Here is a 26468-nt window from a genome sequence, read left to right on the forward strand (position 1 = left end):
TATAGGTACCAGACACACATGTGGTACAGACATATATGCAGACACCCATATACATAAGGTAATAAAATTAAAAAGATGGTAATAAAAATAAATATTTGAGGTGGATTTTTTTGTTTGTTTGTTTTTCTTTCTGACAAAATAGGGCCACTGAACTTCAGAATTGTAAACTAAGCACGCTCTTTCTTTAAGACAGAATAAAATGATGCAAGTATGAAGTGGCTAGAAGCCATGCTGGATGCCATCTCTTCCATCATCCATACCAAGCCACTATCAGGCCCTGGCACTGTCTCCAGAGCATGTTGGGCAAGTGCTTCTCACCCCATGTACCTCAATGCTTGCAGAAGCTGCTAGCCCAGATTTTTTGATCCATCCCCATTAGCATATACCACAACCAGAGAAACCTGAGAGGAGCACAAATCAGATCATGCTTCTGTCCTGAATAAATCTTTTGATGGTTTTCTGTCCTCATCCTCCCAGGACTTTAGGCCCTGTACCATTTGGACAGCCTCTTTCTGCGTTTCCACCATTGTACACCACTGATGCCTGTTTTGTGTTCTGGTCTTCTGCTCTTTAGCCAGCTGCCTTCTCAGTGTCATTAGGGTCTTATTTCACCATGTGACAGTTTGACTTACATGTTTGTGTGTTCTTGTTCATTTGGATACTGTTTTTAACTTCCAAAAGTTTACAAATAACCTGCTTATGGGGTTCAGTTACTCAGCATCACTGTCATCTCTGGATCTGTTTGCACTGGCTTTCTTTCCTGGTCATTGTTGTTGTTGTTGTTGTTTCTGCTTCTTTACACATCTAGCACATTTTAATGCACTGCTACTCAGGAAGTATATTCAAAGGCTCAGCTTGTGGCTGAACAAGCCTTTTCTTTCCTGAGAAAAGAAAGGCTCCGTGCATTGGAGACCTTGCAGACAGCCCAGCCAGGAGAGCCAGGTCTTCTGGCTCAGAGACAAATCATGTGGGAACCCTGAGTGGGAGGATAAGAAAAGATCATCTTTTTTCTTTATCCCATAGCCTCTGTCTAACTCTAGAGAAGACATACAAAACACCCAAGCCTAATTCATACCTGTCATCTCTGTGGAGAAGTTCCACAGTGTCCATCTCTTGATTGGCAGCAGCATGGGACTTGGCTCCTACCCAAACCGTAGTGGAACTTAGGGGCAATACCTCCCTGTCTGTCCATGTTGACTACTCTGACACTGCAGTGGAGTTCAGGATGAGAGAGGGTGGGAGTGACCACCCCCAGGTATTTGATTTCTAAGCTTGATGGCCTCCCAAAAAGAAGGCCGTAACTACACAATTTAGGTGCCCATGAAGTCTTCTAGAAACTTCTGCTGCCTTTGGCTCTTAGTGGCAGTGGTGCTGGCTGGCAGGCCTGATGAACAGTCCTATCCAGAAGCTTGTTGGCTCCTTTAAAAAAGCTTGTCTGAGACCCACTTGCAGAGTAGCAGCAGCTTGTGTGTACTCTGTAGGGGCCCTAATTGCCTATAGATCCCTGTTCTGTGTGTGTTCCTTGAAGAAGCCTTGCCTGCCTGCTGGTTTCCAGGCTTCACTCATCAGGGCTATGTTCAGCCCTAGGCGTAGGTGGCAAGGGAGGGCCTCCAGGTGTGACTTGGACCTCTCCGACAGGCCGTTCCAACTGCTGGGTCCACCCTGTCTCCTCCCTTCTGCCCTTGCTGATTCCACCCTGCCCAGCCAGCTTTTCGTCACTTTGAAAAAGCAGTTCAGGCACTCCCGTATTTCACCAGCCTGGGCGGCCCTTACTGTGTAAAGGGAGCAACTGTTTGTCTCTGCAGCAGTCCTCATTGGCCTAGAGCAAGGGCGGAGGGCACTTCCGAGGGAGGGAGCCCAGAGCAACATTGCCTGGACTCCACTTTCCCTCACCAGATCTGCAGTCCCACATCATGTTTGGAGAGCATTGTGGCCTCCCTTCAGAGCGAACTCTACTCAGCCACCCTCCTAAAACTGGACTTCACTGCAAAATGGTGCTTCAGGCCGTCAGCAAAGTGCTCAGGTAACAGCTTGCCCAAAGGCAGTCTGTCAGGGTTGTGGTTGGCTCTGGCCCTGATTGCCTTCTTAGTAAAGCAGCCTGCTGTGCTGTGCTGGGCCTGCAGTGAGGTGGGTGTGCCATCCTTGGGCGTGGTGCTGGGGTAATTGATGCAGCTTGGCCAGTCTAGCAACTGAGCCAACTGCATGCTAGCCAGGAGCAGCCAGCCGTCTGCACTGGGCCTTTGCTACATGCTCCTTGATTGTCAGATAGGAGTCCTACCTTGTTTCCTTGGGAGACTGCTGGATAGTGAGTGGCTTTATCGCCAGCAAGTTTGGCTGAGCTCATATGTTTTGGCCAATGGCTGTCTCTTGGGCATGAGCCTTGGCTTCCCAAGGCAAGGATGTCCTGGAGCCTGTCCTTGAGTATCCAGAGAAGTGACATGGCGTATACCACGTGCTTGTTGTATGTTAGCTGCTACTGAGGTGTTGCCAAGAAAGCTTTTAGACTTTCCTGACCTGTGGTGGTGCTCTTTCTCCACGTTGGGGGTGCCAGGGGTGGGGAGTGGGGGGAGAACGGTGTGGAATGCAAGTGGATGGGTGTGCATGACTTACTTGTAGGGTGGCAGTTTCAAGGTAACTTGAGACAGGACTGTGCTCCTCAGCCATGAGGGAAAAGGCATTGCTTTTTGGAGTCCAGTTTTCCTTCAGTGCAGAAATCTTGTGTTTGCCTTTTAATTCAGTGGGATACCTTTTTTCCTTTCCCTCCCCCCTCCTCCCTCCTTCCTCCCCTTCTCTCCCTCTCTCTCTTCCTTCCCTCCCTTCTCACTTTTTTTTTTTTTGAGACAATCTCATTGTGTAGCATTGGTTATCCTGGAGCTTGATATGTAGATTAGGTGAGTTTCAACTCACAGAGTCTGCCCCTGCCTGAGTGCTAGGATTAAAGATGTATGCCACCATGCCCAGTAGGACCATTATTGTTTAAAATGAAAGTAAATAGCATTTGATTTTCCAGTGCTTCTTTTAACTGAACTCCCAAAGCAGAACCCTTGGTGAGGCTTTGACATAAATTCAGTCTGTAATAGCCCCTTGCAAGTGGCTGGTGAGTTCTAGGATGCATGTGTCTGTGCACCTGCCTGTCCATGGTCACCTCTGACCCTACCTGCTCCTCTGGACCATTGCTACCACATCATTACCTGAGCATCTTGACAGGGAGTGTCCACAGAGAATGTAAGCAAGACTTGTCAGTTTCAATGTGAAGTTTTATAACAATGCCAAGCAAGGTGGTGGCATCATCTTCCCTAATTTGGAATGTGATTCATAGCAGTATATAGAAGATTTCACACATGCTTATGTTGTGTGTGTTTCTACATATGTGTGGATAACAGACACCAACATCAGTTTCAGGGATGCTAAAGAATGGCACTCACCTACCGACGCTGAAGGAGGTCCCATTGGGAGATACTTTAGCTTAGCCTTCCTGAGTATCACACTGAGTTCAGTAAGGATAAGTGGGTACTATCTAGGCATACCTCAGCCCTGATGTATCTGTCTCTCCTCTACCTTGTTCTCCTGCTCAGAGGGTCCTTTACTGGGTTAGGGACACTGATGGAAGTGTGCCTTGTCTGGTGGTACTAACTGTTTTGGATACTCTTATGAGAGAGCTCCAGTGACACTTTCCACTGCTTCTGACCAGCCCAACCTGTGTAGTATGGTGATGCTGAGGGGTAAGATGGGCCTAGTAGGGTCTTCTCGTCTTGGCCTCTGAGGCCAGGCATTAGGCAATGGAGTAAGAACTTGGTCCAGATATGGGCTTCCCAGTATTAGCAATGAACTTTCTAGGCCCCATGGAGACCTAGGCCGTGATAGATGCTGCAGAAGAGATGGTAACAAAAGGTGAATATAACAGTGTGAATATAACCCATCTGCTGAGGGGCTGGGGAGAGCCTGGGAGTATTTGGCTGGGCTGTGAGTGCCATGCCAGCTTGTGCCCTGTTGTCACAGGGCCCCTACAGTGATGGGGAAAGACGACATTATATGCTTAAGTAGACTGTAGGAGTATAGGAGTCCCAGTAGAATGACTCACACCACTTTCCTTTTAGCTTCTAGCTGCACTCTGCCGAATAGTAGTGTGTTACAGACCTGGCCTGGAGGGCTTGTATTTTTAAGCTCCTCATGCCCCTGCATGTTTGCCATGCCTCTCTTTGTTAAAATTAATTTCTTCAGTGCTATCCTCTAGCTCCTCAATGTTAGCATTTCCTTCCTTAATGTAAACTCCAGGCCTCTAGAGGTTATCTTCTGGTCCTTCATTGCTAAATTCCTACTCTGTCTAGCCCCTCACTGTTCCGGGCTGTTCAGGTAGCAGGGTGGGAAGCAAATGCATTGTTTCTCTAGAGGCCTGAGATGTCCATACCCAATGTTGTTTACTTCCTTGGAGTGATGTACTTTGCCTCAAGAATCTTGGATGCCTTCTCCATTAGCCTCAGACCCTAGTATTCTTAAGCCCTTCATCCTCATGTCTTGCCACGTATGTCTCCCCCAAGTCTGAGCATCCCTTTCCTGAAGTACTTTGCTTTGTGAGCATTTGTGTTGAGTCAGAGGCTAGGGAAGCCATGGTGAAGCTCCAAATGGGGGCTTATAAGAAGATGCAGGCTAATAAGCATCACTGCAAGGCAGAAGCAGATGCCAACATAGCATCTAATCATCCTGGTTCCACAAAGATGCTGCTAACCTACCTCCTACCACAGTATCCAGAGCCACCCCAGACTCATGCTGGACACCACGTTGTCATAGAAATTGATTCTTTTTTTAACTCTGAAAATTTCTGTTGCTCCTCAGAGGTCAGTCAGACTGTCGACCAGGATTGACTCACACCTAGTGCTGGGGATGCCAAAGGATCCAGTGTCATGGGGTGTGGCCAGCTAGAATAGAAGATGTGACATTTGATAGATGAGGGCTTAGAGGACTAGGGGGAGTTTACTATGTGGGCAGGGTGGACAGAGCACTGTGGCAGCAGAGATGCTAAAGCAGGGAGAAGGAAGCTAAGGCCAGGTACATGTGTGGGAGGCAAAAAGGTGATTCTGGTAGGGCCTGGATGCCTCTAAAATAGGCATTTTACTTTGAGTAGGCCCCTTCTCCTTGGGGACCAGTCTCAGCCTCACTGTTGTGGCTTTTGTTTTGGGGGTATCTTCCCAGAAGCTCATAGCAGCTCTGTGGGTATACTGACATGTGACACCCACTCTCTAGTCCCTATATTATAGTCTCTGTGCTGCAACCCAAGGCCTTGTCTGTATAGTTCTCCCTCTACATGGGTCACAGTGGTGAGTGGTATAAGGGAAGCTAGAAAAGCCTGTGACCTCAGGCAGGTATGCAGGCATGACTAGCCACTGATGCCATGGTCTCTTCAGCTTGCCCCAGAACCGGGGAGATGTTTGTTCATCCTACCAAGTGAAAACAGAGACATTGGCAAAGGAGCTAGAACTGGTCCTCTAGATGAGTCTATTGCCCTGGCTAAGCCCCCCTCAGGGAAAGGGAAGAAATTGGAGTTTGGGACTTTCGAGGTCCTGCAGAGGCCTTTCCATTAGCAACTACCACATTCTTTCTCAAGCAGAGCATGGGCCCTGAGCTGTCTCTTGTTCTTCTTGATGGAATGAGGGCTCTATGACTAGGGCTGAGAAACTTAGGTTGGCAAGAGTGTCTCAGAGTGTACTATGCTCACGGGTTCAGGTTGGAACTGTTTGATGGGGACGACAGGTAGTTGGGATGTGACTAAACAGAAAAAGCTTGGGCCCTGGTGTGTACAGGGTGGTGTCTAGCATGGCCATCTACTCGCTCCCTTTTGACTTCACCTTAAGCCCCTGTGGCCCATTAAAGCAGAAAGCAGGCCTTCCAGGAGCTCTTTTCCCTACCAGGTTGGGGAGTAGCTTCTGCCTGGAGGAATTATCTCTTTCCTCTGGAATGGGAGGAAGGGCAGGATGCTGTTCATAGGCTACACTTCCTGAATGAGTCCTGAACTGTGCTTGGGAGCTATTGTGATGGCTGGTTGCTACCAGCCTCTTCCTAGTTATCCTTCTTTACTCCCTTTGGCGTGCAGGTAAACATCTCAAGCCACAGAGCATGGAAGTGGTTTGACAGCTTGGCCCTCACAAACCCCCCTGGTCTGTAGTCTTGGTTTTCAGGACAGGATACACAGAAGACAAAAGGTAGCTTGGTAGTCTTATGAAAAGCCTACCATTTAAGGACACTACAGACCTGATACCCAGCATTAGAGAAGTGGATCTTTGCTCTCTGACTGAATATTAGGTGAACTCAGCACACATCAGTAGTGGAAAACAAGCATTCAGAAAAGTGCTGAGGACAGGGAGTGGATGTGTTCTACAGATGCAGGTAGAGACCCTCCTGGGGCTTGTCCACAACTCTTAGAAAAGCTGAAGCCTACACTGCTGGCCTGCAAGACCCAGAAGCTCATGCCAGGGGGCCTTGAAGAGCCCTCTTTCTGTCTAGTACACCCACACCTACATTTCAGCCCTAAGAGACTTCTGTGCTTTTTCCCTTAGTGCCTGTGCTGTGCCAGAGCCTAAAGGCTGGGTTTTGCCGTGCCCTGTCCTCTGCCTGGTTCTGGCTGCTTTTGGCCCTACCCTGGAGGCCAAGCACAAATCGCCTTTTAAGGGTAGGCTCTGCCATGAGAAGCCAAAAGGAAAACATTTCCCTGGCATTCAGGGAACATTCTTCTTTCCTCTTTCTCTTAAATAAACCATCAGCAACCTTTCAAAGCACAAGAAAGGAAAAAATAGGTCACAGTCAGAAAGACCTTTCTCTCTCTCTCCACCCCCCCCCCCCCATGTAACTTCTCAGGGCTATGGAAGACAGGACTCAGAGCCAAGCCATGCGGCCTCCTGATTCCATGCATGGTAGCTGGCCTAATTATCTGTGTTTGTGGGTCAAAAAGACAGGTATCTAGCTGCTACCCCAGCCTGAGGCCTACATTTTGCTTCATCTGGACAGGCAGGGCTAACCTGGAGTGGGCTTGGTGGAAATCTGAGCCAAAGGCCACCTCCTGTACCACCACCACCCCCTCACCTGTTTGCAAGGATGCTGTGACTCTAGAAGTCATTCCTTTAACACAGTGTGTTCTTCCCTGCTGGGTACTCTGGCTGCCTCTTACCCCCGTGGAGCAAGATGGGCGCTCCTAAGGAGACTGCTTCTAAGACAGAGGACCCCTCTAAAGGATCTGTTCCTCCCATCACTCCCATGATCTGTTGTTTGCCCTGTATAGTCTATGCTCCTTGCAATTGGTTGCCTTACTAAGAAGGTCAAACTGTGTTCCTGTACTTGGTCCCCCTAACTGTCCAGCACCTCCCACAGAATGCCATATTGAGAGTTTGTTTTGTTTTTTTAAATAAAAAAGCATCCTTTCTGGTCACAAGGCTTCATGCCAGTATAAATTTACCTCTTACATTTTAGAAGTCAGAATGTTCACCACTGAAGAGTTCATTTAATTATGTGAGGACAAGACTCGGCTTTGCTATGGGAACACTCATTGTGCTTCTCAGACTTCTCACCCAGTACTCTTATCCTGAGCCTGAACATGTCAGACACATGTGGTGCCAGCTGGCAGTTCAGAGATTGGTAGAGTCTCCTTTATTTTTAGCATTGTGTGGTCAGTGCCTAGAAGGACCTGTTATCAGTGTGTTGGTCTGACATGGCCAGCCAAGAACATCTGCAGACTCCTTCACTTGATTGCCTTGAGGAGCTCATCATGGAGACTTGTTAAAAACTCTTTCTGACCAGGCACAGACTTAGCTACATGATAAGAGACTTGAACAGAATCACCTGCTCCTAGTGGCCTACCACCCCATACAGAACTCAGGCCAGGTAGCCACTGCCAATGGGCCACTGTGAGTCTTCTTTCTTAAAGGGCGTACCCCATCTCAGTGTCTGCCTAGGAACTTGTTCTCCAAGTGCTACCACCAGTGTTTGAGAAGTACCTGGCCTGGAGCAATTGAGTATAGGAGTGATTTGGGTGTGCTGTTTCATGGATGTAGGATCTCTATTTAAGCGAAAACAATAAATTTATACGTATGTATGTATGTATGTATGTATGTATGTATGTATGTATGTATGTATACAATGTTCTGCCTGTATGTACTCCTGCAAGCCAGCAGAGGGCACCAGATCTTATAGATTGTTGTGAGCCACTATGTGGTTGCTGGGTATTGAACTCAGGACCTTTGAAGAGCAGTCAGTGCTCCTTAACCTCTGAGCCATCTCTCCAGCCCTTAAAAATAGACTTAATAAGCTCACTGTGTGTTAACACAGCAACATAATTTTATTAAAAACAAACAACTCTTCAAAATAAGGTAGATGCAAAGAGTCCTGTGCAATGCGGCATGTGAGGAGGCTAGATTCTTTTTATTGCCTCTGCCTTTAAATGGGAACTAGTGGAAGGAGTCTCAGTGCTGGGGCAGAGCCTTGGCCCTGGGGGTTGTTTGTTCTTGTTCACTCCATGAAGGGTAACAAGGTGGGAGTGTTGTGCCCTGGCTGGGTGTGCCAGTGAGAGTATGTTGATCAGTGTAGAGGATGTCAGCAAGACCTAAAGGAGAAGCTAGCCTCAATTGGGGAGAAGTACTCTGTTCTTGGAGTACCCTCTGTGGGTTGGCAACCTGCTACCTCCCATGGGCAGTCCTTCCTCGGAAGCTTTGATGGTAGCTGTGTAGCTTCCTGGAACTGGCCTGCCTGGAAGGTAGAGCCTTGGTGTGGTCTGGAGGGGCCTCTGATCAGGAAGACCCTTTGTAAGGGTTACAGCTTTGAGGGGAAAGGTATCCCCAGTGTAAATGCTATAGTTTTCCCCAAAGAAAGTGCTACAGCTCTGAAGGGAAGGGTATTCTGGCAGTTGGGAGCCAAGGACTACCACAAAGTCACACTGCACAACAAACCTCCCAGAAGAGATTGATTGGGAGAGTCGCAAGAGGATGGCTGCCTCTGCGTGGGTGAGAAGCAGCAGAGAACTGGGTGGGAGGGGGGCGCTATATAGGCCATTGGTTCTTGGCCTATGGTCATGACCACAGGGCTTGCATATCAGATATTTACATTATCTCTAGGGACTGGGTCTGACCATTTTGGCCATTAGAGTGTTGTGTGAATGGAGCCAGGCAGTTGGAGATCCTCAGGGGTGGGGCCGGGTCACTTGAGAGGATTACATCCCCCCCCCCTTTTTTTGATAACTATTGATAAACAATCAAGGGCCTGAGTTCAATTCCCAGCAACCACTTGGTGGCTCACAACCATCCATAATGAGATCTGGTACCCTCTTCTGGCGTTCAGGTACACATGCAAACAGAATGCTGTATAAATAATAAATAAATAAATCTTTTAAATTGAGGAGGGCAGGGAGAAAAGGAGGAGAATCAGGGGCAAGAAGGGGTAGTATACAATTCCATATTGGACTGTCAATGCTGCGCTGGCCAGGAGAATGAAACTATTACATCTGGAGTTGTCAGGTCTTAATTTTTTTTACTATACCCCACTGGTTGACATTAAAGCAACATTACTCCCTGGAAAAAAGACAAAGACTACCTCTTTCTGTTGTTAGTAAATTTAATCCTCCCTGACTTTGTAGTACTATGGGCAGCTGTGATAAATGCTATAGTAAAGTTTACCAATGACCCCTGTCTCCTATCTGGGCTGCCATGGCTACTAATTAGGATATGAAAGATCCCCCATTCTGCATAAAAGACAGAACGTCTTTCCTGTTCCTACAAGACCAAGAAGTCTCTGGTCACCATTAACAGTAATCTCTATTTTGATCACAAAGAAAGTAAGCATAGGGGACAGGTGTTCTAGAAGTGGATTTAGTGTTAAAGGGGGATAAGTATCTCCTTCTGGCAACCCGCTGGTGAGCAGTCTCCAGACTCCACTGCATGAGTGGTATTTCACATCCTTAGACCTTCATGCGTTTTGTTTTTTTTTAAAGACCCTCAAAACTGATTTAAGCTTTTACATCCCCAGACCTTTATAACACTTTCTTAGACTCTCAGAACTTAAGTTTTCCTTTGGAAGAGCAGCTTTGTGAAAAAGATTTATGCTTCATGCATCAGGTGCTGCCCCCTGCTGTCACAGCTGTGTGGCAGCACTGCTCCACAGAGCTATCCACCAGGAATTCTATAGAGTCATAGCATAGTCACCTAATTGCCCAGAGAAGTCTGGATTTTGGTGGCCTCTTTCCTTCCTTGCATCTGACTTAATTACCCTGATGTTCAGAGTCCTTCCTTGGACGCCTGTGGTTTGGGCCCTGGTAGGACATGTGGTGATCATGCCATCCTTTCTTTCTTGGCAGGAAGTCTAAAGCTAAGCCAAACGGGAAGAAACCAGCTACAGAGGAGAAAAAGGTGTACCTGGAGCCGGAGCATACCAAGTCCCGGATCACTGACTTTGAGTTCAAGGAGCTGGTAGTGCTGCCCCGGGAGATCGACCTCAACGAGTGGCTGGCCAGCAACAGTGCGTGCGGGTGGGGAGGCGGGTACAGCAGCTGCAGGGCAGGGAGCCTCCCCCGATCTCCAACTACCCCCAGAACAGTGGTCAATGGACAGGCTGAACTCAGCTGAACCCACTCCCTGTCACACCAGCTGGAGCAGGGGTGTTTACTCATCTGGCCCTTTGCTTCTCTTCCAGCAACAACATTTTTTCACCACATCAACCTGCAGTATAGCACAATCTCAGAATTTTGCACAGGAGAGACGTGTCAGACAATGGCTGTGTGCAACACGTGAGTAGCAGCCTGGCCATAGCACCTGTTGGGAGTGTGGGATGGGCTGTGGTTGACCTTGCAGTCTGGGCTACCAGCTTCTCTGACTATATTCTTACCTGGATTCCCTGCACAATCTAAGGCTAGGCAGTGTCTTCTGTACCTGAGGGACCAGGGGCCCAGCATAAGTGTCTCTGCTGGGTACCATCAGAGGCCAAAGGCAGGCCATGCTTAAATGATCCCTGAGCCAACAGAGTGCTCAGTGGCCTGGGAGCTGTAGGGTTAAGTGAGCAGGCTGATTCTACTAGTAGGTTGTCTTATTGACAACTTCTGAACAGGTTTAATGCCAGCAGCTCTTTCTTCTGAGTGTATGTGTACATTCAGTGCTGTAATATGCAGGTATCTTCAGGGGCTCCAAGATACCTCACTTTGCTTTGCACATTGGAAAGCCACTGGATGTCACATGTTTGCCAGCATCCCTGGGTTGATGGTAGGAGTAACTATGCTAGTGAAGAAAGAAGGCTGGATGTGGCCAAGGAGATGGAAGATCTTTCATGATAGCTCCTTGTCATCAAGATGCTGTGTGTGTGTGTGTGTGTGTGTGTGTGTGTGTGTGTGTGTGTGTTGTACACTCAAGCAGTCCTCCCTGTAGATGCAGCTCTCCCAAGACAACTGAGTTCTGCTTTTAAGAGTCTGCTGTAAGCCCTAGCACAACAGGTGACAGGAATCCCCTCTGCCTCGGCCAGTTAGGCCTGCTCAAATAGCTGTAGGACTACAGCTCAGTTTCTGGTGATGTAGTGGGGAATAGAGCCAGCTTTCTGTTCCCCAGGAGGCTCAGGTGTCAGCTAAGCATTGCCAGGGAAAGTAGGGTAGCCTTTTAGGAACAAGCTTGGTGTGTATAGGACAGACCCATGACAGATTCTGAGGTAGCACTTGAGAGTGTGTGAACAGCCTAGACAATGTCAAACAGCATGTGTCTTCCCTGGCTTCTCCCATGTGCCTTTCAGTGGTGAATTTGGGAAAGCTTTCCCAAGAGCATAGGAGCTAGTATTATATAGACCTGCATATGGTGTATGCTGGAGAGCCTGGGCATCTAAGCCTTTTGGCTCACTTTATGGTGTCGTTTAGTGATTCCTACCATAATCCCCTTGCAGGAATCATGTGAGACCAAGAGATTTTGGAAGTTCAAAACTAATTTGAAAGAAAAAGGGGGTTAGCCAGAAATCCATAGAACTCCTTGCTGTGTACCAGCCCTAGAGGTTTGTTTAGGTTGAGGAGAGTCTGCACTAGCCTAGGTCTCATTTCTATCCTTGTAGCACCTGCAGGATGACCCCCAAAGACCAGCATTGGGATCAGGGGGCCAAGACATATTCAGAAACATGGCCCCCTCAGAGACATCCTTTTATATTAGCAGAGCTGAGTGAACCTTTAAAGACTGATCTGTGAACTAGCTTAGACACCAAGCACAGTGCAGGCCCATGGCATCTAGGACAATACTGTGGGACTTGGGGAAGTCCCCATGTTTCAGGTGATACAGGGAAGAAGTATTGCTTCACATTCCATATCCAGCAGCCATGTCCTTCAGGAACACAGTGAAATGGACCACTGCAAGCTGTCTGACCTACTGCAGGAGCATTACGACTAGTTCTTCAGCTCTGTGACAGCACAAATGAAGAGTCACAGTAACTGGAGAAATACAGACTTTTCTCTGGAGCTCTCAAAAGTTGAGAGTGAAATAAAATGTGACCTGACACATTCTCGGGGTTCCTAGAAGGGACCTGGAAGCCCTCATAGTGAGAGGTGCCCATATTCTGTTGGTGACCAACTTTCCCCAGATGATGCCAAGCTCTGAGCAAAATATTGAGTGTATGTACTTTGAAATTCTTTAAGCAATTCAAAAATGACACAAAAACATACAGTCAGAACCATAAATAGGTAAATTGAAGTGGGATAGCTAAAAGAGGTAGAGGGAATATAGCCCTAAATAAAGCAAGAGCATGGAGTATAAAGATGAAAAAAACAGAACAAGCAGAAAGCCAACAATAGTGATCTAAGCCCAGCAGATGAGTGACTCCCACAGTGTGAGCATGAGAGTGTCCAAAGAGAATTTTTATGAAAATATTCTAGTAGAACTAAATCTGAGCTTCCCTATGAGAAACATATTCAACTGTTCTCTGTCTGGACTGTCATAATCAAATGCCCATGACAGAGGCTACTAAACAGCACTGGTATATTTCTCATGGACTGTAAGTTCAGATCCAGGCTTAGAATCCGAGAAGAGCTTCTTGGTTCGTGGACAGCAACTCTTTTGAAAGGCATGAGCACTGGTCATGAGAGCTCTGCTATTGTGGCTTGATCACCTCCAGAAGCCCACTTCCTAGCAGGTGCTCTGCTACCAAGCCACATCCCCAGCTCTGTTTAAAGTTTTATGAGAGACAGAATTCTGCCACGGTATCCAAGCTGACCTGGGCCTGGCATCTTCTTGTCTTTATCGGCCAGGCAGTTGAGATCACAGGTTTATCCCACCCACCTGCTCTTACCTCATAGTGGCACTTTACATGCTATAAAGTGGGCAAGCTAACAGTAGGAGATGACAAACCTAGAAAAACACTACCAAATGAAAGCTGAAGTAGCTGTGTTCATAGCAGCAGAAACTTAAAATCAGCCAGGATGCAGAAGGAAGTTATGAGTTGGGCAGGGCTGTTGGACAGGCCTGTGGTGTTCCTCAGTATCTGTGTGCCAGATGGCAGAGCTTCACAAAGCAAATCACCAGCTGCGTGGGGAAGGACCAGGGGAGGGAGAGGCTGAGGTGCCATTTAAGGACATTCCATCCCGGCAGCAAAATGAACCTTATTTTCAACTTCACAAGGAGTGCTTATGAAACAAGATGTTGCCCTTGACAACTTGTAAAGAGTTGAAGTCATATTAAGTAAGGTATCCGATCATTGTGGAGTTATTCTGGAAGTCAGTGAGAGAGATATAACAGATAAATTTCCAAACACTTTGGAAATAGTTCACTCCTGGATGATCCATAGATCAGGGAAAAAACAATCTCAAGGGCAATGAGAAGCTTGTTTGAACTAAACACAAGCAAAAATACCAAGTATTAAAATTTGTGAAATACAGCCAAGTGTGGTAATTCATGACTGTAATCCCAACACTTGAGAAGCTGAAGCAGGAGAATTGTAATGAGTGAGATGAGTCCTGACTACAGAGAAAACCTGTTTAAGAGAATTGGGCAGGGAGGAGGGATACTTTATGGACTTTAGCTGCCCCAAGGTGGCAAGAGCAGTTTACAACACCAAGTGCACATTTCAGACAGAGATCTCAGAGCAAAACGAAAACCAATGCAAGTAGACAGAAGAAAGGAAATCACAAAACACAAGTGGAAGTTACTCATGTTGACTTCTAGAAACTATAAGGGAAATGCGTGCTTGCTTGAAAATAGCAATGAAGTTGATAAGCCATATCAAGACACAAAAATGAGAGAGAAGATAGGAATTACGAGCATTAGAAAGTGTAATAGTTCGCTATGAATTCAACAGATGTTACAAAGGTAGCTAGGAAACTGCAGGATCCTCTCCAAATTTACACAGCTGGCATGAAATCGACTGTTGTTTGGAGAAGAAAACTTGAGGGCTCATCCAGTTCAGTAAGACAAGGGAGAGGGAGGAAAAGGCCACATAAAGAACACAACTGTGACTGAAGGAGTCCAGCAACAAAGTAAATTGTACAAGACCAGCAAAGATCTCTGTGCTAGCTGTTTATGATTGAAAACCTGACTAATCAGAACCATTTACAATAACTCCAGAGGCAATAAAAATGCTTAGGTATAAACAGCTTTCACAGGACTCTGTTTCTGGAAACCACAAAAGTTTAGGAATGAAGAGTCAAAGATAGCAGCACACACACAGCCACACGGTGTTTATGGGCTGGAAGACAATAGCTTACCATATAGATCTATGCGGAACGAATCTCGGGTTTAGTATGTTCTCAGTTAAAAACTCCATCAGAATTATTAGCTACTAGGCCGTTGTGTTCTGGAATTTGCATAGAAGGGCTGTCTGGAGTAGCCACAGAAACAGTACAACTAGAAGAGGCCCACAGTTTGAAGATATACTGTTAAGTCCCAGTGACAAGACAGTATGGTATTGACCAAAGGTGTGACAGAAGTTAGTGGGTCAGATCAGAGTTCAGAAGGAAACTCAAAAATACGGTCCTTTGATTTCTGACAAAGTGGCCAATGAAACTGAGTGTAGAAAGGACAGTTTTGTTTTGTTTCCCAACAACTGCTGCTGTGAAAGGCAACATTACACAGAGGAAGGAAAAGTAGTACCTCAACTTTAAGCTTCACCCCTGATACAGAAATGGGAAAATAACGAGGCTTCTAGAGGTTAGGAGAAAATCTCTGTGACTAGTATTAGATTGGACATCAATAAGAGTGTCAAAAGAGTGGCTCATTGGTGAAAAGGACTCAGCCACCTGGGCTTTATGATGATTCAGAACTTTAGCTCTAAGAAAGACAACTGAGAAGAAAGAACAAACATAGACATGTGGAAACATCTGCACAAGAACTGGTATCCAGGACATGCAGAGAGTTCTCAGTGCAGCAGCATGCAAGCCGCAGCTTGACCGACAAGAGTGGGGCAGGACTGGTTTCTGCAGTGTGGACATGAGCCACTAAGAAGATACTCAACATTAGGGTGTTAAAGAAATATAAATAAAACCCACATGGGGGTACTGCAGAGCACTAGGTGCTGGGGAGCACGTGTCATGCTGGTGAGATATAGGTGGCACAGCATATGGTCTGACTTTGACACATTCTCATGAAATGATGCACAAACCTGCTGTGACTGTAATCCTGTCTTAGCTTTGCTTTAGAGACATGAAAAACATGTGTTTACATAGGACCCCCCCCCCAATGTAACAGTATGGTCCATAATCATCCCCAATTAGAAAGAATCCTAGGCCCTCAGCAGGAGCTTGGGGGAGCATGCTGTGGCCTTGCGTCTAGGGCACCTAGGTTGTTTGACATCCCCACAGCATGGCCAGATACCAGAGGATTGTGAGAGACCTCTGTGATCCCTTCATCCAAGATCTCCCAAGGAGATGCCTGAGGGGGCAGCAGGCAGTACATCAAGGGCAGCACCAGCTCCTTTTGACAGAACAGAGTGACTGTGATACTGCACATGGTTAAGACCCAGAGTCTCTGTATATCTAATACCTCCCCGTCCCTGATGCTAGTTTCTCGAAACTGACAATCACATGAGGATTGATTACCTCATGCACAGGATAAAGAGTTTGGGGTCAGGTCACTTGACTGGAGGCATCTACTATTCTCCATGGGGAGGGTGTGGCTTCTAATTCTGGGAATAAGATACTGCTAAGGATCTAGGCTCTCTGGCCAGCCCCCGGCCACCTCCTCATAGACAGATAACCTGTTCCCAGTTAATTTTAAAAGGTACAGATTTATTTCAAATAAATAAAACCTGCAGAAGCAGGTATAATGAAGGTGTCACATTGGGCTACCTATACTTTTGGTTCTGTACATGAGGCTTTTGTTCCCCTGAGATGCTGTTCTGAGCACTTTATGTGTCTATTGGAACAGTTGTATATAGCTCATCACATCATGCTACCACTGCCTTTGAGTTTGTGCTGTATGTGTGGGAGCCTGCACTGGGGCAGGTATTTGGCAGGGTTGACACCCTGACCAAAGTCTCTGTCCCTACAGACAATACTACTGGTATGACGAGCGGGGGAAGAAGGTCAAGTGCACTGCCCCCCAGTATGTTGACTTTGTCATGAGCTCTGTGCAGAAGCTGGTAACTGATGAAGATGTGTTCCCCACAAAATACGGTATGTCTTTTGCAGCTTGTACCCAAATCATTATGCAAAGCCAGTAGGTTCTTCAGCACTAGGCTAGAGAGTCTTGGGGTATGATTGATTGCAAGTGGGGTCTAGAAGAGCTACAGTTTGATGACTCTAGTGCCATTTGGCATGGTGGACCTGGGCTAAGAAGGGAGGAAGGTTCCCACTGAAGAGATCAGCCTAGCTGGGGTCAAATGTCCACCTGCATTCTGGGACCCACCACTTGGCCCCCTTTGGCCCTGCTACCAGCTCTGCACAATGAAGCCATCACAGTCCATCTTGCTGAGGTTGGTGTTTACAGACCTGTTAAGGTCCTGATGGGGGCTCAAAACTCATCCTGAGCCGCAAAGGGGCCAGCATTGGCTTACCGGTATTCCTATGTGCTTGTTGCCGCTCCCTACCTGGTCTACAGATAGCCCTGGGGTGTCTACTGGAGGAAGTACATGGAGCCTGAGTGCCTACCACATATTCTTTGCTGTGCAGGTGACCAGCATGGCTCAGCCAGCACCTGTTACTCTAGGCAATTGCCACCCTGGGGGAGAGGTTGCTGGGAACTCTTTGGAGGAGTGGTAGCAGGTATGAGCACTTAAGGCCCATCCAGGGAAGCCTAGTTGTAGGAGACTGGCCTCCTTGCAGGTCTATGACATGTGGCCTCCCCCTAGGCAGAGAATTCCCCAGCTCCTTCGAGTCCTTGGTGAAGAAGATCTGCAAGTATCTGTTTCACGTATTGGGCCACATCTACTGGGCCCACTTCAAGGAGACCCTGGCCCTTGAGCTGCACGGACACTTGAACACACTGTACGTGCACTTCATCCTCTTTGCCAGAGAGTTCAACCTGCTTGACCCCAAAGAAACCGCTGTCATGGACGACCTCACCGAGGTGCTGTGCAGCAGCCCAGGTAGCAGTGGTGCCACTGGGGATGGGGCCAGCAGTGGAGTTGCCGGAGCACAGAACCACGTGAAGGAGAGATGAGCCTCCAGGGCCAGATGGGTGCACATGTGCAAAGAGACAACTGTGTATCAGTGTGTGCGCACACATGCCCCGGCGTGCTGATGGCAAGGTCTGAGGGCCCGGGCTGCTCGGAGTGTGGGCTCCATGGACGCCGCTGGAGCAAGGCGTGTTTCCTGACTTCCCTGTTGGATGGATGAGTGCTGTTTGTAGTGAAGAGCCTTTGGAGTCATTCATTCATTCAACAAACATTTATTGGACTGATGTTTTGATTTTTCTTCTGTGGGGTTTTCCTTTCTTGGGTCTTCCATATGGCTCTTGCCCTCTCCTTCCCTCTGGGGGAAAGGGCTCTGTGGCTTTGAAAGAAGCACCTTATGAGAGGTGTCTCCCCCTTACGGGGCTTGCCCTGCAGACCTGGAGTTCTGCTGTGCTTTGGGGATGGGCTTTTACAGAGGCCCACCCCGCAGCTTTTCTCCCTAGACCCTGCCTGGACTTTGGCTCAGAGTCTCTGGGGTAGAGAGGCCTGGGGTAACCCAGGAGGGCCCACACCTGCTGCTTGCTCCTATCAACCCCTTCTTGCTGCCTCCTCAGTGCCCAAGGAGGTCCCATTTTGCATAGGGGCCAGGGCAGCACCAGGACCCCTCTGAGGTCCTGTGTGAAGACAGGGCTGTCAGTGAAAGGCAGAATCTGCTTTAGTTCATCTGTTCAGATATAATAAAAAAAGAATTCTCTCAGGTCAGAGCCTGTGTCCTCTCAGCCTGCTGTTTCATAATGTTCTCAGGTTCTTGGGTAGGGAAAGTGCAAGTGCCTTGACCTTATCCTCACTGGCTGTGCCTTGACTTGAGTGAGGATGGAGGCCTTCAGTCCTGTAGAGTTGGCTCAGGTTCAACATTGGGGGCCCAGGAGCAGGCAACCAGCTGTCTAGGTGGGGATGGACCTGAGTTCAACTCTGAAGCTGGCCCGGGGCCCAAGTATCAGCAAAGGGAGCCAGGCATGATTATGGCTTGGTCCCTCACAGACAACAAACTCGGATCTTTGGATTCTGGCAACCAGTTTTCTGTGCCTGCTGACTGGTACCAGTGGCTTTGGTGGTTGATTCCTGGGATACTCAGCCCCCTGACAGGTTCTTTTAAATTGTGGGGCCCTCCTGGGGTTTGTTGTCTCCCTGGCCCTCTGGTTCAGCCTGTGCAATGCATTTGTGGCTACCAGACCTTTCTCTTCACTTACTGCACCATCAGAAGCCCTTGGGAGGATGAACTTGGGGCTGGAGGCTCTTCTGTTAGCGCCTGAACCAACCCCATCTGCCTTCTAACATTCTCAGTGGCCATCTGTCCCTATCTAATGGTTACCAGAAAATTCCAGGGTACATGGAGTCTTCACAACCTGGTCCTACTGCCTCTCCATAGGAGTTCTTCTGAGACTGAAGGAGGAAGATTGTGAGTTTGAGGCCACCCTAGGGCTACACAGGGAGCTCTTGTCCAAACAAATAAACAAGAAACCCTCCCTGAACCAACTCTAAGCCTTTTGTCTCAGTTCCTGGGAATGGAACCCACCAGACTGCCTAAGCCTGCCCCTGGGTGCTGGCCACCACATCTCGTCCATGGAACTGTATGTCTGTGACTGCTATAGGGACCTCAGGGGGTGGGGGCTCAGCTTGCTGACAGTGCCAGTGGGGAGTCCTGGGGGCAGGGGACAGCAGGGGCACAGTAGAGCTTGGCTCAGTAATACTAACCTGTCCTCAGCTCCCAGGTACAGGAGCTAGACTCCAGACAGAGCCCCTCAGATAACAGCTACCATAATCCTGGCTACACAGAGGAGGGGCGGATGCCCAGTGCAGAGTCTATGGCTGGCTGCTGGGAAGATGAGTTTCTAGCTTGGGCTGTTGTGTGGAACCTGAGACAGTGGCAGGACCTCCAAGCGCATGGCAGTGTCAGAGCCTTTGGAAGGCCATCTATGAAGGATGGATATCCAGGTGAGGGTTACCACCTGCTGGGCTGTGTTCTGGGCCCAGTTTCTATGCTCCAAGATATACAGGGAGGTTCTGTGTGCTTTTCTACCACATGGATGGCTCCTTGCTGCCTCTTTGTCCCTGCCATGGTGTTCTTGTCTATACAAGGAGTAGGTAGGTCCATGAAGAGGTATAGACTCAGAGCTAACAATTATTGGAGAACACTCAGGGTATATGAATGACAAATGACACTCAAGTTTCACTGCCAGGAAAATGCTCCAGAGAGAGAACCCAGATGACCCCAGGCAATCCTTTGTTTGGACCTCAGCAAGTCAGAAAGGCTAGCCTGGCTTGTTCAGCAGATACTGACACCTTTGGTCAGCCCTCTAGCCAAAAGCTGAAAAGTAGACCACAGATTATGTGTGAAGAATTTATGCACAAGACTTTTATCTCAAGGGCTGAGTCCTGTGAGGCACAGGAGTCTGATAAGGGTCCTGAGAACAGTGCATTTCATCAGAAGCCCTGAGGTAGGAGGAACAAAAGGCTATTGAGCCAGGGAGGCTCAGGTGAGAAGCTAATGAATGCAGTAGTGGTTATTTTTCCTACAAACAGGGCAGGGTACAGGCCTAGGCCCCTGAGCCATAGAGGATGCCAGCCACTATCTTCCTCTTTGTCCTTCTATGGCTGAGAGTACATGGCCTTGTCTGTTGGTTGGCCTACAGGTGTACAAAGATTACTGCTAGGAAGCCGGGCGTGGTGGCGCACACCTTTAATCCCAACACTCAGGAAGCAGAGGCAGGCGGATCACTGTCAGTTCAAGGCCAGCCTGGTCTACAAACCGAGTCCAGGACAGCCAGGGCTGTTAGAGAAATCCTGTCTCAAAAATAAAAACAAAAACAAAGATTACTACTAGGACCATCACACCTACAACCCTCCTTTGACTTCAAGGCTACATTTTGAAGCTTCTGAGCTAATTAAATAAGGTTTGAGGCCTAGCTTTATACTGGGATGTGTTGAGACTTTGGGATGTGATGAGTATTTCATGTATGGGATGGAAATCTAAGTGGGGCCCGTGGGCAGACTGGGATAGAATGAAGCCTCTCGCATCAAACAGGTCCTCACCCTGGAACCTATGAATGGTATCTAGTGCTGACAGGACATAAAGTTACAGGTGGAATGAAGTCAGCTGATACGGACATGGAGGTGACCCAGGCCCCTCCCTAACTGGGAGGGGCAGCACAGTAAAACTAGAAACAACACAGTGACTGAGCCTGGAGCTCCTGTTTGGAAGACAGGGATGAGACTATGGGCAAAGGTATAATGGGGACCTCAGGAGCTCCAGGGGGGCCTCCCCAGGTAGAAACACTCCTTCACCTGTCAGTCCAGCTGTCTCTCCCAGGCGTTACACCCATCCTCGGCCACTGCAGCTGTTTGCTTTTTACTAAACACCACCAGGAGACCTAGGCTAGTGGATATGGAATGGTGTTGTCAGTGGAGGGGTTGGCATTGAGCTACAGGAGAATAGGACACCTGACCAAGAAGCCATCAGCCAGGCTGGCCATCCATTGTGAGCTGAAATTAAGGTGTTGGCAGGGCCCACTGTATAGCTGACTGGAGGACTTTGGGGCCCCACCCTCCAAGGAATTGTGCCATTCTGCTCTCAGTATGAAACCTAGGATGGCTCACCTAGGAAAGAGGTTGACTTTTAATTTTTTACCATCTCTTGAGGGTACCAGGCTGTGCCTCTCTGCTTCACCAATTGGGATAGGAAGCACCCGTCAGAATAACCCTCTTTACCTGCCTACACACTTACTGCTGGGCCAATCAAGTTTAGCTTCTGAGACGGGGGCTGGTCTCTAGAGGCCTTTTTTTTTTTTTTAAAGTCCTCATTTTAGTTTGATGAGTATGCAGACCAGTGGGTTAATCCTCATTGTGAACTGCAAAAGGCCATGTCTGGTGCATAGTTTCTTCCGGTTTGTTTTTGGTTTTTTCAGACAAGGTTTCTCTGTGTAGCCCTGGCTGCCCTGGAACTCTCTTTGTAGACCAGACTGGCCTCGAACTCACAGAAATCCACCTGCCTTTGCCTCCTGAGTGCTGGGATTAAAGGCACACAGCTTGTTTGTTTTTTATATGAATAATGGGCTAAGCTTGCTTTGACTATGAACACTCAGGATAGCTTAGTGTCAGGACTGAGATTGTGGAAGGTTCCTGTCTGAGCCCTGGGGGTGCAGTAGTGTACAATGGGAAGCTGCTGGGTCTGTGAAGTAAGCTGGTCTTAGTGCCCACCAAGGCTGACTGTAGACTAAGTATCCAGTGGGCCAGCTGGAGGAAGATTGGGTGGAGGGTGGGTGGGTTGCGGCTCTCAGCATGCCAGATACAAGGCATCTTAGCACCCTGAGCCCAGACCCAGATAATCAGGTACCCTTGGACCTAATCTCACAGTTAACAGAAAAGCTGCAATAGGAGCTTGGTCCCTTTCCCATACCAAGTGTCTACTGGATATCCCACTTTTGGACAGTATATCGACATTCAGAATTCAGCAAATGTTGATCCTAGCTTTACCTCATTGCTTTTTGCCATGGATTTTGAGCTTCAGTCTGCAGAGCTACCCCGCTTGGTTCACAACAAAGCTAAGCAAAAATGGCTTAGACTTTTCCAGCAAGATTGTGTGTTAGCTAGGCCTCAGCTTCAGGGTAGGGTGGCATTTAGGGCTATTCTACCCCCAGGAGACACATGGTAGTGTCAGAGACAGCTGGCCTCTACTATGCAGAGGCTAGAGATGCTGCGAACTCCTACAAGTACAAGGCACAGAGAACCATCAGCCTCCCACTGTCAGTGAGCTATATAGAACGCTGCCACTAGGCAGTGTAGCAACTTTCATGGAATGGACATTTGGATCAGACTCCTAAGGACTGTCCAGCCTCAGACTCTTGGGCATTCAAGACATGGTGCTACACCTGTCCTGGATTTGTCCTGCATCTAATAGCAGTGGAGAGGTGATAAGGTCAGGGCAACCATGGCAGGTCACAGGTAATATGGTGAGGACTCCTGGAGAAAGCCCAAGTGCTAGGTGACCCCAGGCATATCTGGGGTAATGTTGGAACTGCCACAAGGAAGACAACACACTGTCACTACTGTCTTCCTAGTAGAACTCTTTACTAGCCTGTGTTTCTAGACTTATTCCCTAGCCCTGGTTCTCACCGGAAGCCCATCCCTGGTGGAAGATAGCCTAGAGATACACTCCAGCCTATTTAACTGACCCTACTACATAGACCCCCTTCCAGGGGTGGACCTCTTCCCTTCGCACTGCCCAGACAGGTACAAGTTGGTTACAAGAGCCACCTTCAGACATCCTGTGCCATTTCCCATGCCCGCCCGGCCCGGACGGAGACCTTGCGTCATGTGTCTTTACGGAAGGAATTTATTGTTCCAGAACTGAAGTTGCTCACAGTTATTTTACAGGGGTTACACCAGATGGGGCTTGTCCATTTCTGTGATGTCTGCGAGTCCGCGTGTGTCCAAAGTACAAAAGAGGAAGGCTAACGAGAGGTATTGCTTTCAGTATCCTGACTCCGTAGATATGCCCCTTCCCACTTGTACCGCGTGGCTTTGATGTTGTTACAGGTGTTTGATTTTGTCCTATGTATAGAAATCCCAGCCTGTGGTGGTTGAATGTAATAGAAGCATTAAAATCTGTACATGAGGGGAAGAGCAAAAGGCATGCATGAAACCTGCCCTCCAGCCCCTCCTGCTGCTACGACAGGCACCGTGGGCCCGCTGGGAGGGACTGGCTTAGCCAGACAGAACGGAACACAGACAGAAGCTGGAGATGAGGGAAGCAAAGTGGGCTTCAGCAGGCAGTGGTGTGGGCTCCTCGCCCTCGCCACCTCCAGGAGGAGCCCACTGCAGAGCACACTGCTAACTCCATTTCTGGCTTTGATGTTTTTTTTAACTTTTTATTTTAATTTTTTAAAAAAGCCTTAAGGTACCCCTGCCATCCTGTGCATGAATAGGGTGCCAGTTCAGGGCCTTCTCTCCCTTCTCACTCAGACACCAAACCAAGATCACCGTCAGCCTGGTTCAGCAGAGACGTACTGGTCAGTGCCTCTAGGCAGCAGGCATAGCTGGCCAGTGCAGGCTGACAACCTGTACCCTGAGCCCTCATATGGAACTGAAGCTGCTGCTAAGTAGTAATAAAACAACCCAGGACAGAGCCAACCACGTCGTTCTTTAAATATATATATATATATATGTATGTGTGTATAGAAATAGCCAAGAGCAAGGAGCTGAAACACAAACTCTAGCTCTGCCCCAGCAGCCCTGCCCCACACCCTTTTCCAAAAACAACCAAGAAAAGAAAGTTTATAAAAATATCTTGCAGGAATTCTTTTAAAGTTTACAGTAGCTTGCCAGTGCTGCATCCACTGGCCGGCTCCCCACTGTCCCCAGCCCCGCAACGGCTCTGTCCTCAGAGGGAACCTGGGCTCTGGACCCACCCTGCCCAAGTCAGACAGACAGAACAGATGGACAGCAGGAGGGTGCTGCTGCTGCTCCCCCTTCCCTGAACAGAGAACAAAGACATAAAGAAACTCAATAAATTAAAATAGCAAATAAATAATACTGGTCTCAGCCCAGCCCCCTGGCAGCTTTGGAGCACCCAGGTCTCTTATTTCCACTTCAGCCCGAGAGAGCCATCACAGCTGGAGCTCTGCAGCCTGGCAAGGTGGAGCAATGGATGCAGATGAGAAGAGGTGGCCCTGGTAAGGCCAAAGTGTGGAAAAGGCGAGGTGAGTGGCCCAGGAGGCCTCCAAATGCGACGTGGAGGACAATCCATTCCCACTGCTTCACCCACCATGGTCCCCTACCCTGGAAGATGGTGGACATGTTGTCCCTACTGAGGGTCTGGTCACTGGGAGTCCAGGGTGCCTGGGCTAGAAGGAATCCCCTGGGAGACAGACCCTCCTCCCTTGGGCCATGCGGAGCTGCCGGGGAACAGGCAGAGGTGGTGGACAGTGGGCTAGCCTCTCTGCCCAGCAGCAGCAGCAGGAGGAGGAAGAGGAGGGAGGGTGGTCCGCAGCAGCTGCCTTCGCTCAGCCAGTGTCCACACGCAGCACAGAGGATGGCCTCGTGGAGATGACATGTTAACTTTTCGGGATAATTCCTGGTATCAGAGCGGAAACAAGCGATGCTGTCAGAGACAGGCAGAGACAGAGACCGCAAGAGAGAAAAGAGAGCAAGCCCAGCAGCCCAGCCTGCGGGCCACGCCCTGGCCACTCTCCTTTCCTCCCAGGCTTGAGACAAGGTCTGGGCAGGCAGGTGGGGCTGGTCCACACAGGGCGGCAGAAGGCCACAGTCAGTGCTGTGCTGTGCTGTGCTGTGCTGTGCTGTGCTGTGCTGGGGAGGGACTAGTGTCTAAGGCTGCTCACGGCGGGCGGCGGGCGGCCCCATCTTGGCCATGTCCTTGCCCATCGGGTACTCGGTGTCCCCTCCAGGGCCAGCGGCCGCGGAGTCACCCAGGGGGCCGTGGGCACTCCGCTTGGCGGGTGTGCTGGGGGCCTGGGCCGCCTGCCCGTTCTTCTCGTCTGAAAAAAGTTGTTTAATTACGTCAAAGAAGTTACTCAATGGGGTGCCTGGGTACACAGAACAGAAGACAAAAAGAGAGAAAAGAAAAGAAAAAAAGGGGAAGGGGAGAGAGGAAGGGAAGGAGAGAAAGAACAAACAAATGAACGAAGGGGCCTTGACAAGAGAAAGGAAATCCCAACGAGATGAAGTCAGATGGAAATGGCAGGGCAAGGGTAGGCGGGTAGCAAGCGGGGCAGGCGGGCGGCCAGTGGGGTTCCTAGTGCCAGGAGCAAGGCAGTGGGAGAGGCTGTTTCTGTGTGACAGACCCTTGGACTTCTGTACCTCCAAAGCAGCATGGGACTTGGGGGCTGCTTCTGAGAACTGAGGCCCAGGACAGGCGGTGAGATTCTGCCCTCATTCAGTGTGGCCCCAAATGTCCTGGGTCTCCCTTCCCAAGTGTCAGGGCCACATGAGCTAGCCAACCCCAGGTGTAGAGATAGCAATGGAATGGCCAGGGCTGAGTTGGATCCCTGGGGTTGGCTGTGCTTTGTGGATAATGACTGCTTTCAGAAAGGGTGGCCAGCGCCAGTGACCAGCAGCATACAGGGAGAGCCCGGTCCTGGCTAGCACAGACAGTTCAGCAGCAGACAGACAGGATGAATGGTAGGTGGGCAGGCAGGGAGCTGGGGACAGGCAGCCACAGCTGGATTTCTGGTCCCGGGGGGCACAGAAGTAATGGGTGACCCTCCACCCTCCTGGGCCTGTGCTCACTACCCAGATGTACCAATTGGATATCTCAGTTCCATTCCTTGCTTAACCTTAATCTGAGCCCAGTGCTGTTCACCCCTCCTCCTCTGACTGGCATAGTCTGTGGACAGATGTCCACCTTGCCCTCCAGGGCAGTGCTACATGTAGGACCCCTATTGGCCTCAGGCACGAGGATGTTTTCCTGCTCTGAGCATTGAAGTCCCTCCTCTGCCTGGCTTGACTGTAGAAATAGGGAAGAAGAAATGAGTGGCTAAGACCATTCTTAGCAGAAGATGGGGCCCAGGGGTGTTGGGTGGTCCAATGCCTGTACATACACAGGGGACCCAGAACAGCCAGAGACAGTAGGACAGCACTAGTCATGGTAGGCTGTGGGGGCACGCAGTGGAGGTGGCAGGCTGGGGGCCAAGTGAGCATGAGGAGTTCTTACCACATTTGGAAAGTCGCCCCGTCATCACTTCCATACAGTTAGTGGTGTCTGGAGCACAGAATGGAAAGAGGGAGGGAGAGAGTGAACAGGCTGCACACCTGCTACCTCAGGTTGGCTGGCAACCTGCAACCAGCCAGGCTGGGCGTCGGGTAGGGCCCTGAGAGGGCTGGAGCCAGGGGCAGATGGAGTTCAGAGAGGTTGGAGCTCA

The 26468-nt window shown here is 49.1% G+C and overlaps 2 protein-coding genes across 21 annotated transcripts in view; one reads left to right on the top strand and one right to left on the bottom strand.

Moving 5' to 3' along the window:
• MOB2 (MOB kinase activator 2) overlaps positions 1-18294 on the top strand; it is a 54159-nt gene extending 35865 nt beyond the window's left edge. Inside the window, exons 1-6 of one of the 5 annotated variants that reach the window (XM_084773157.1) lie at positions 1845-2023; positions 10331-10491; positions 10666-10759; positions 16470-16594; positions 17090-17182; positions 17269-18294. In XM_084773157.1, coding sequence (XP_084629283.1) covers positions 1914-2023; positions 10331-10491; positions 10666-10759; positions 16470-16594; positions 17090-17182; positions 17269-17579 — 894 coding nt within the window. In that variant the 5' untranslated portion in view covers positions 1845-1913 and the 3' untranslated portion in view covers positions 17580-18294. Of the gene's footprint in view, positions 1-1844; positions 2024-9299; positions 9319-10330; positions 10492-10665; positions 10760-16469; positions 16595-17089; positions 17183-17268 lie in introns of those variants that run through there. The other 4 variants (XM_084773161.1, XM_084773159.1, XM_084773160.1 and 1 more) reach the window with 4 other exon arrangements.
• Positions 18295-22906: 4612 nt separating this feature from the next.
• Positions 22907-26468, bottom strand: part of BRSK2 (BR serine/threonine kinase 2) — a 51595-nt gene continuing 48033 nt past the window's right edge. For 3 of the 16 annotated variants that reach the window (XM_084773152.1, XM_084773144.1, XM_084773147.1), the window contains 2 exons: positions 26261-26308; positions 22907-25133 (listed from right to left, as the gene is read on the bottom strand). In XM_084773152.1, coding sequence (XP_084629278.1) covers positions 24916-25133; positions 26261-26308 — 266 coding nt within the window. In that variant the 3' untranslated portion in view covers positions 22907-24915. The remainder of the gene's footprint in view (positions 25134-26260; positions 26309-26468) is intronic. The other 13 variants (XM_084773149.1, XM_084773155.1, XM_084773148.1 and 10 more) reach the window with 9 other exon arrangements.

Source organism: Acomys minous (assembly GCF_964271855.1).
Source record: "Acomys minous genome assembly, chromosome: 2".
NCBI lineage: Eukaryota > Metazoa > Chordata > Mammalia > Rodentia > Muridae > Acomys > Acomys minous.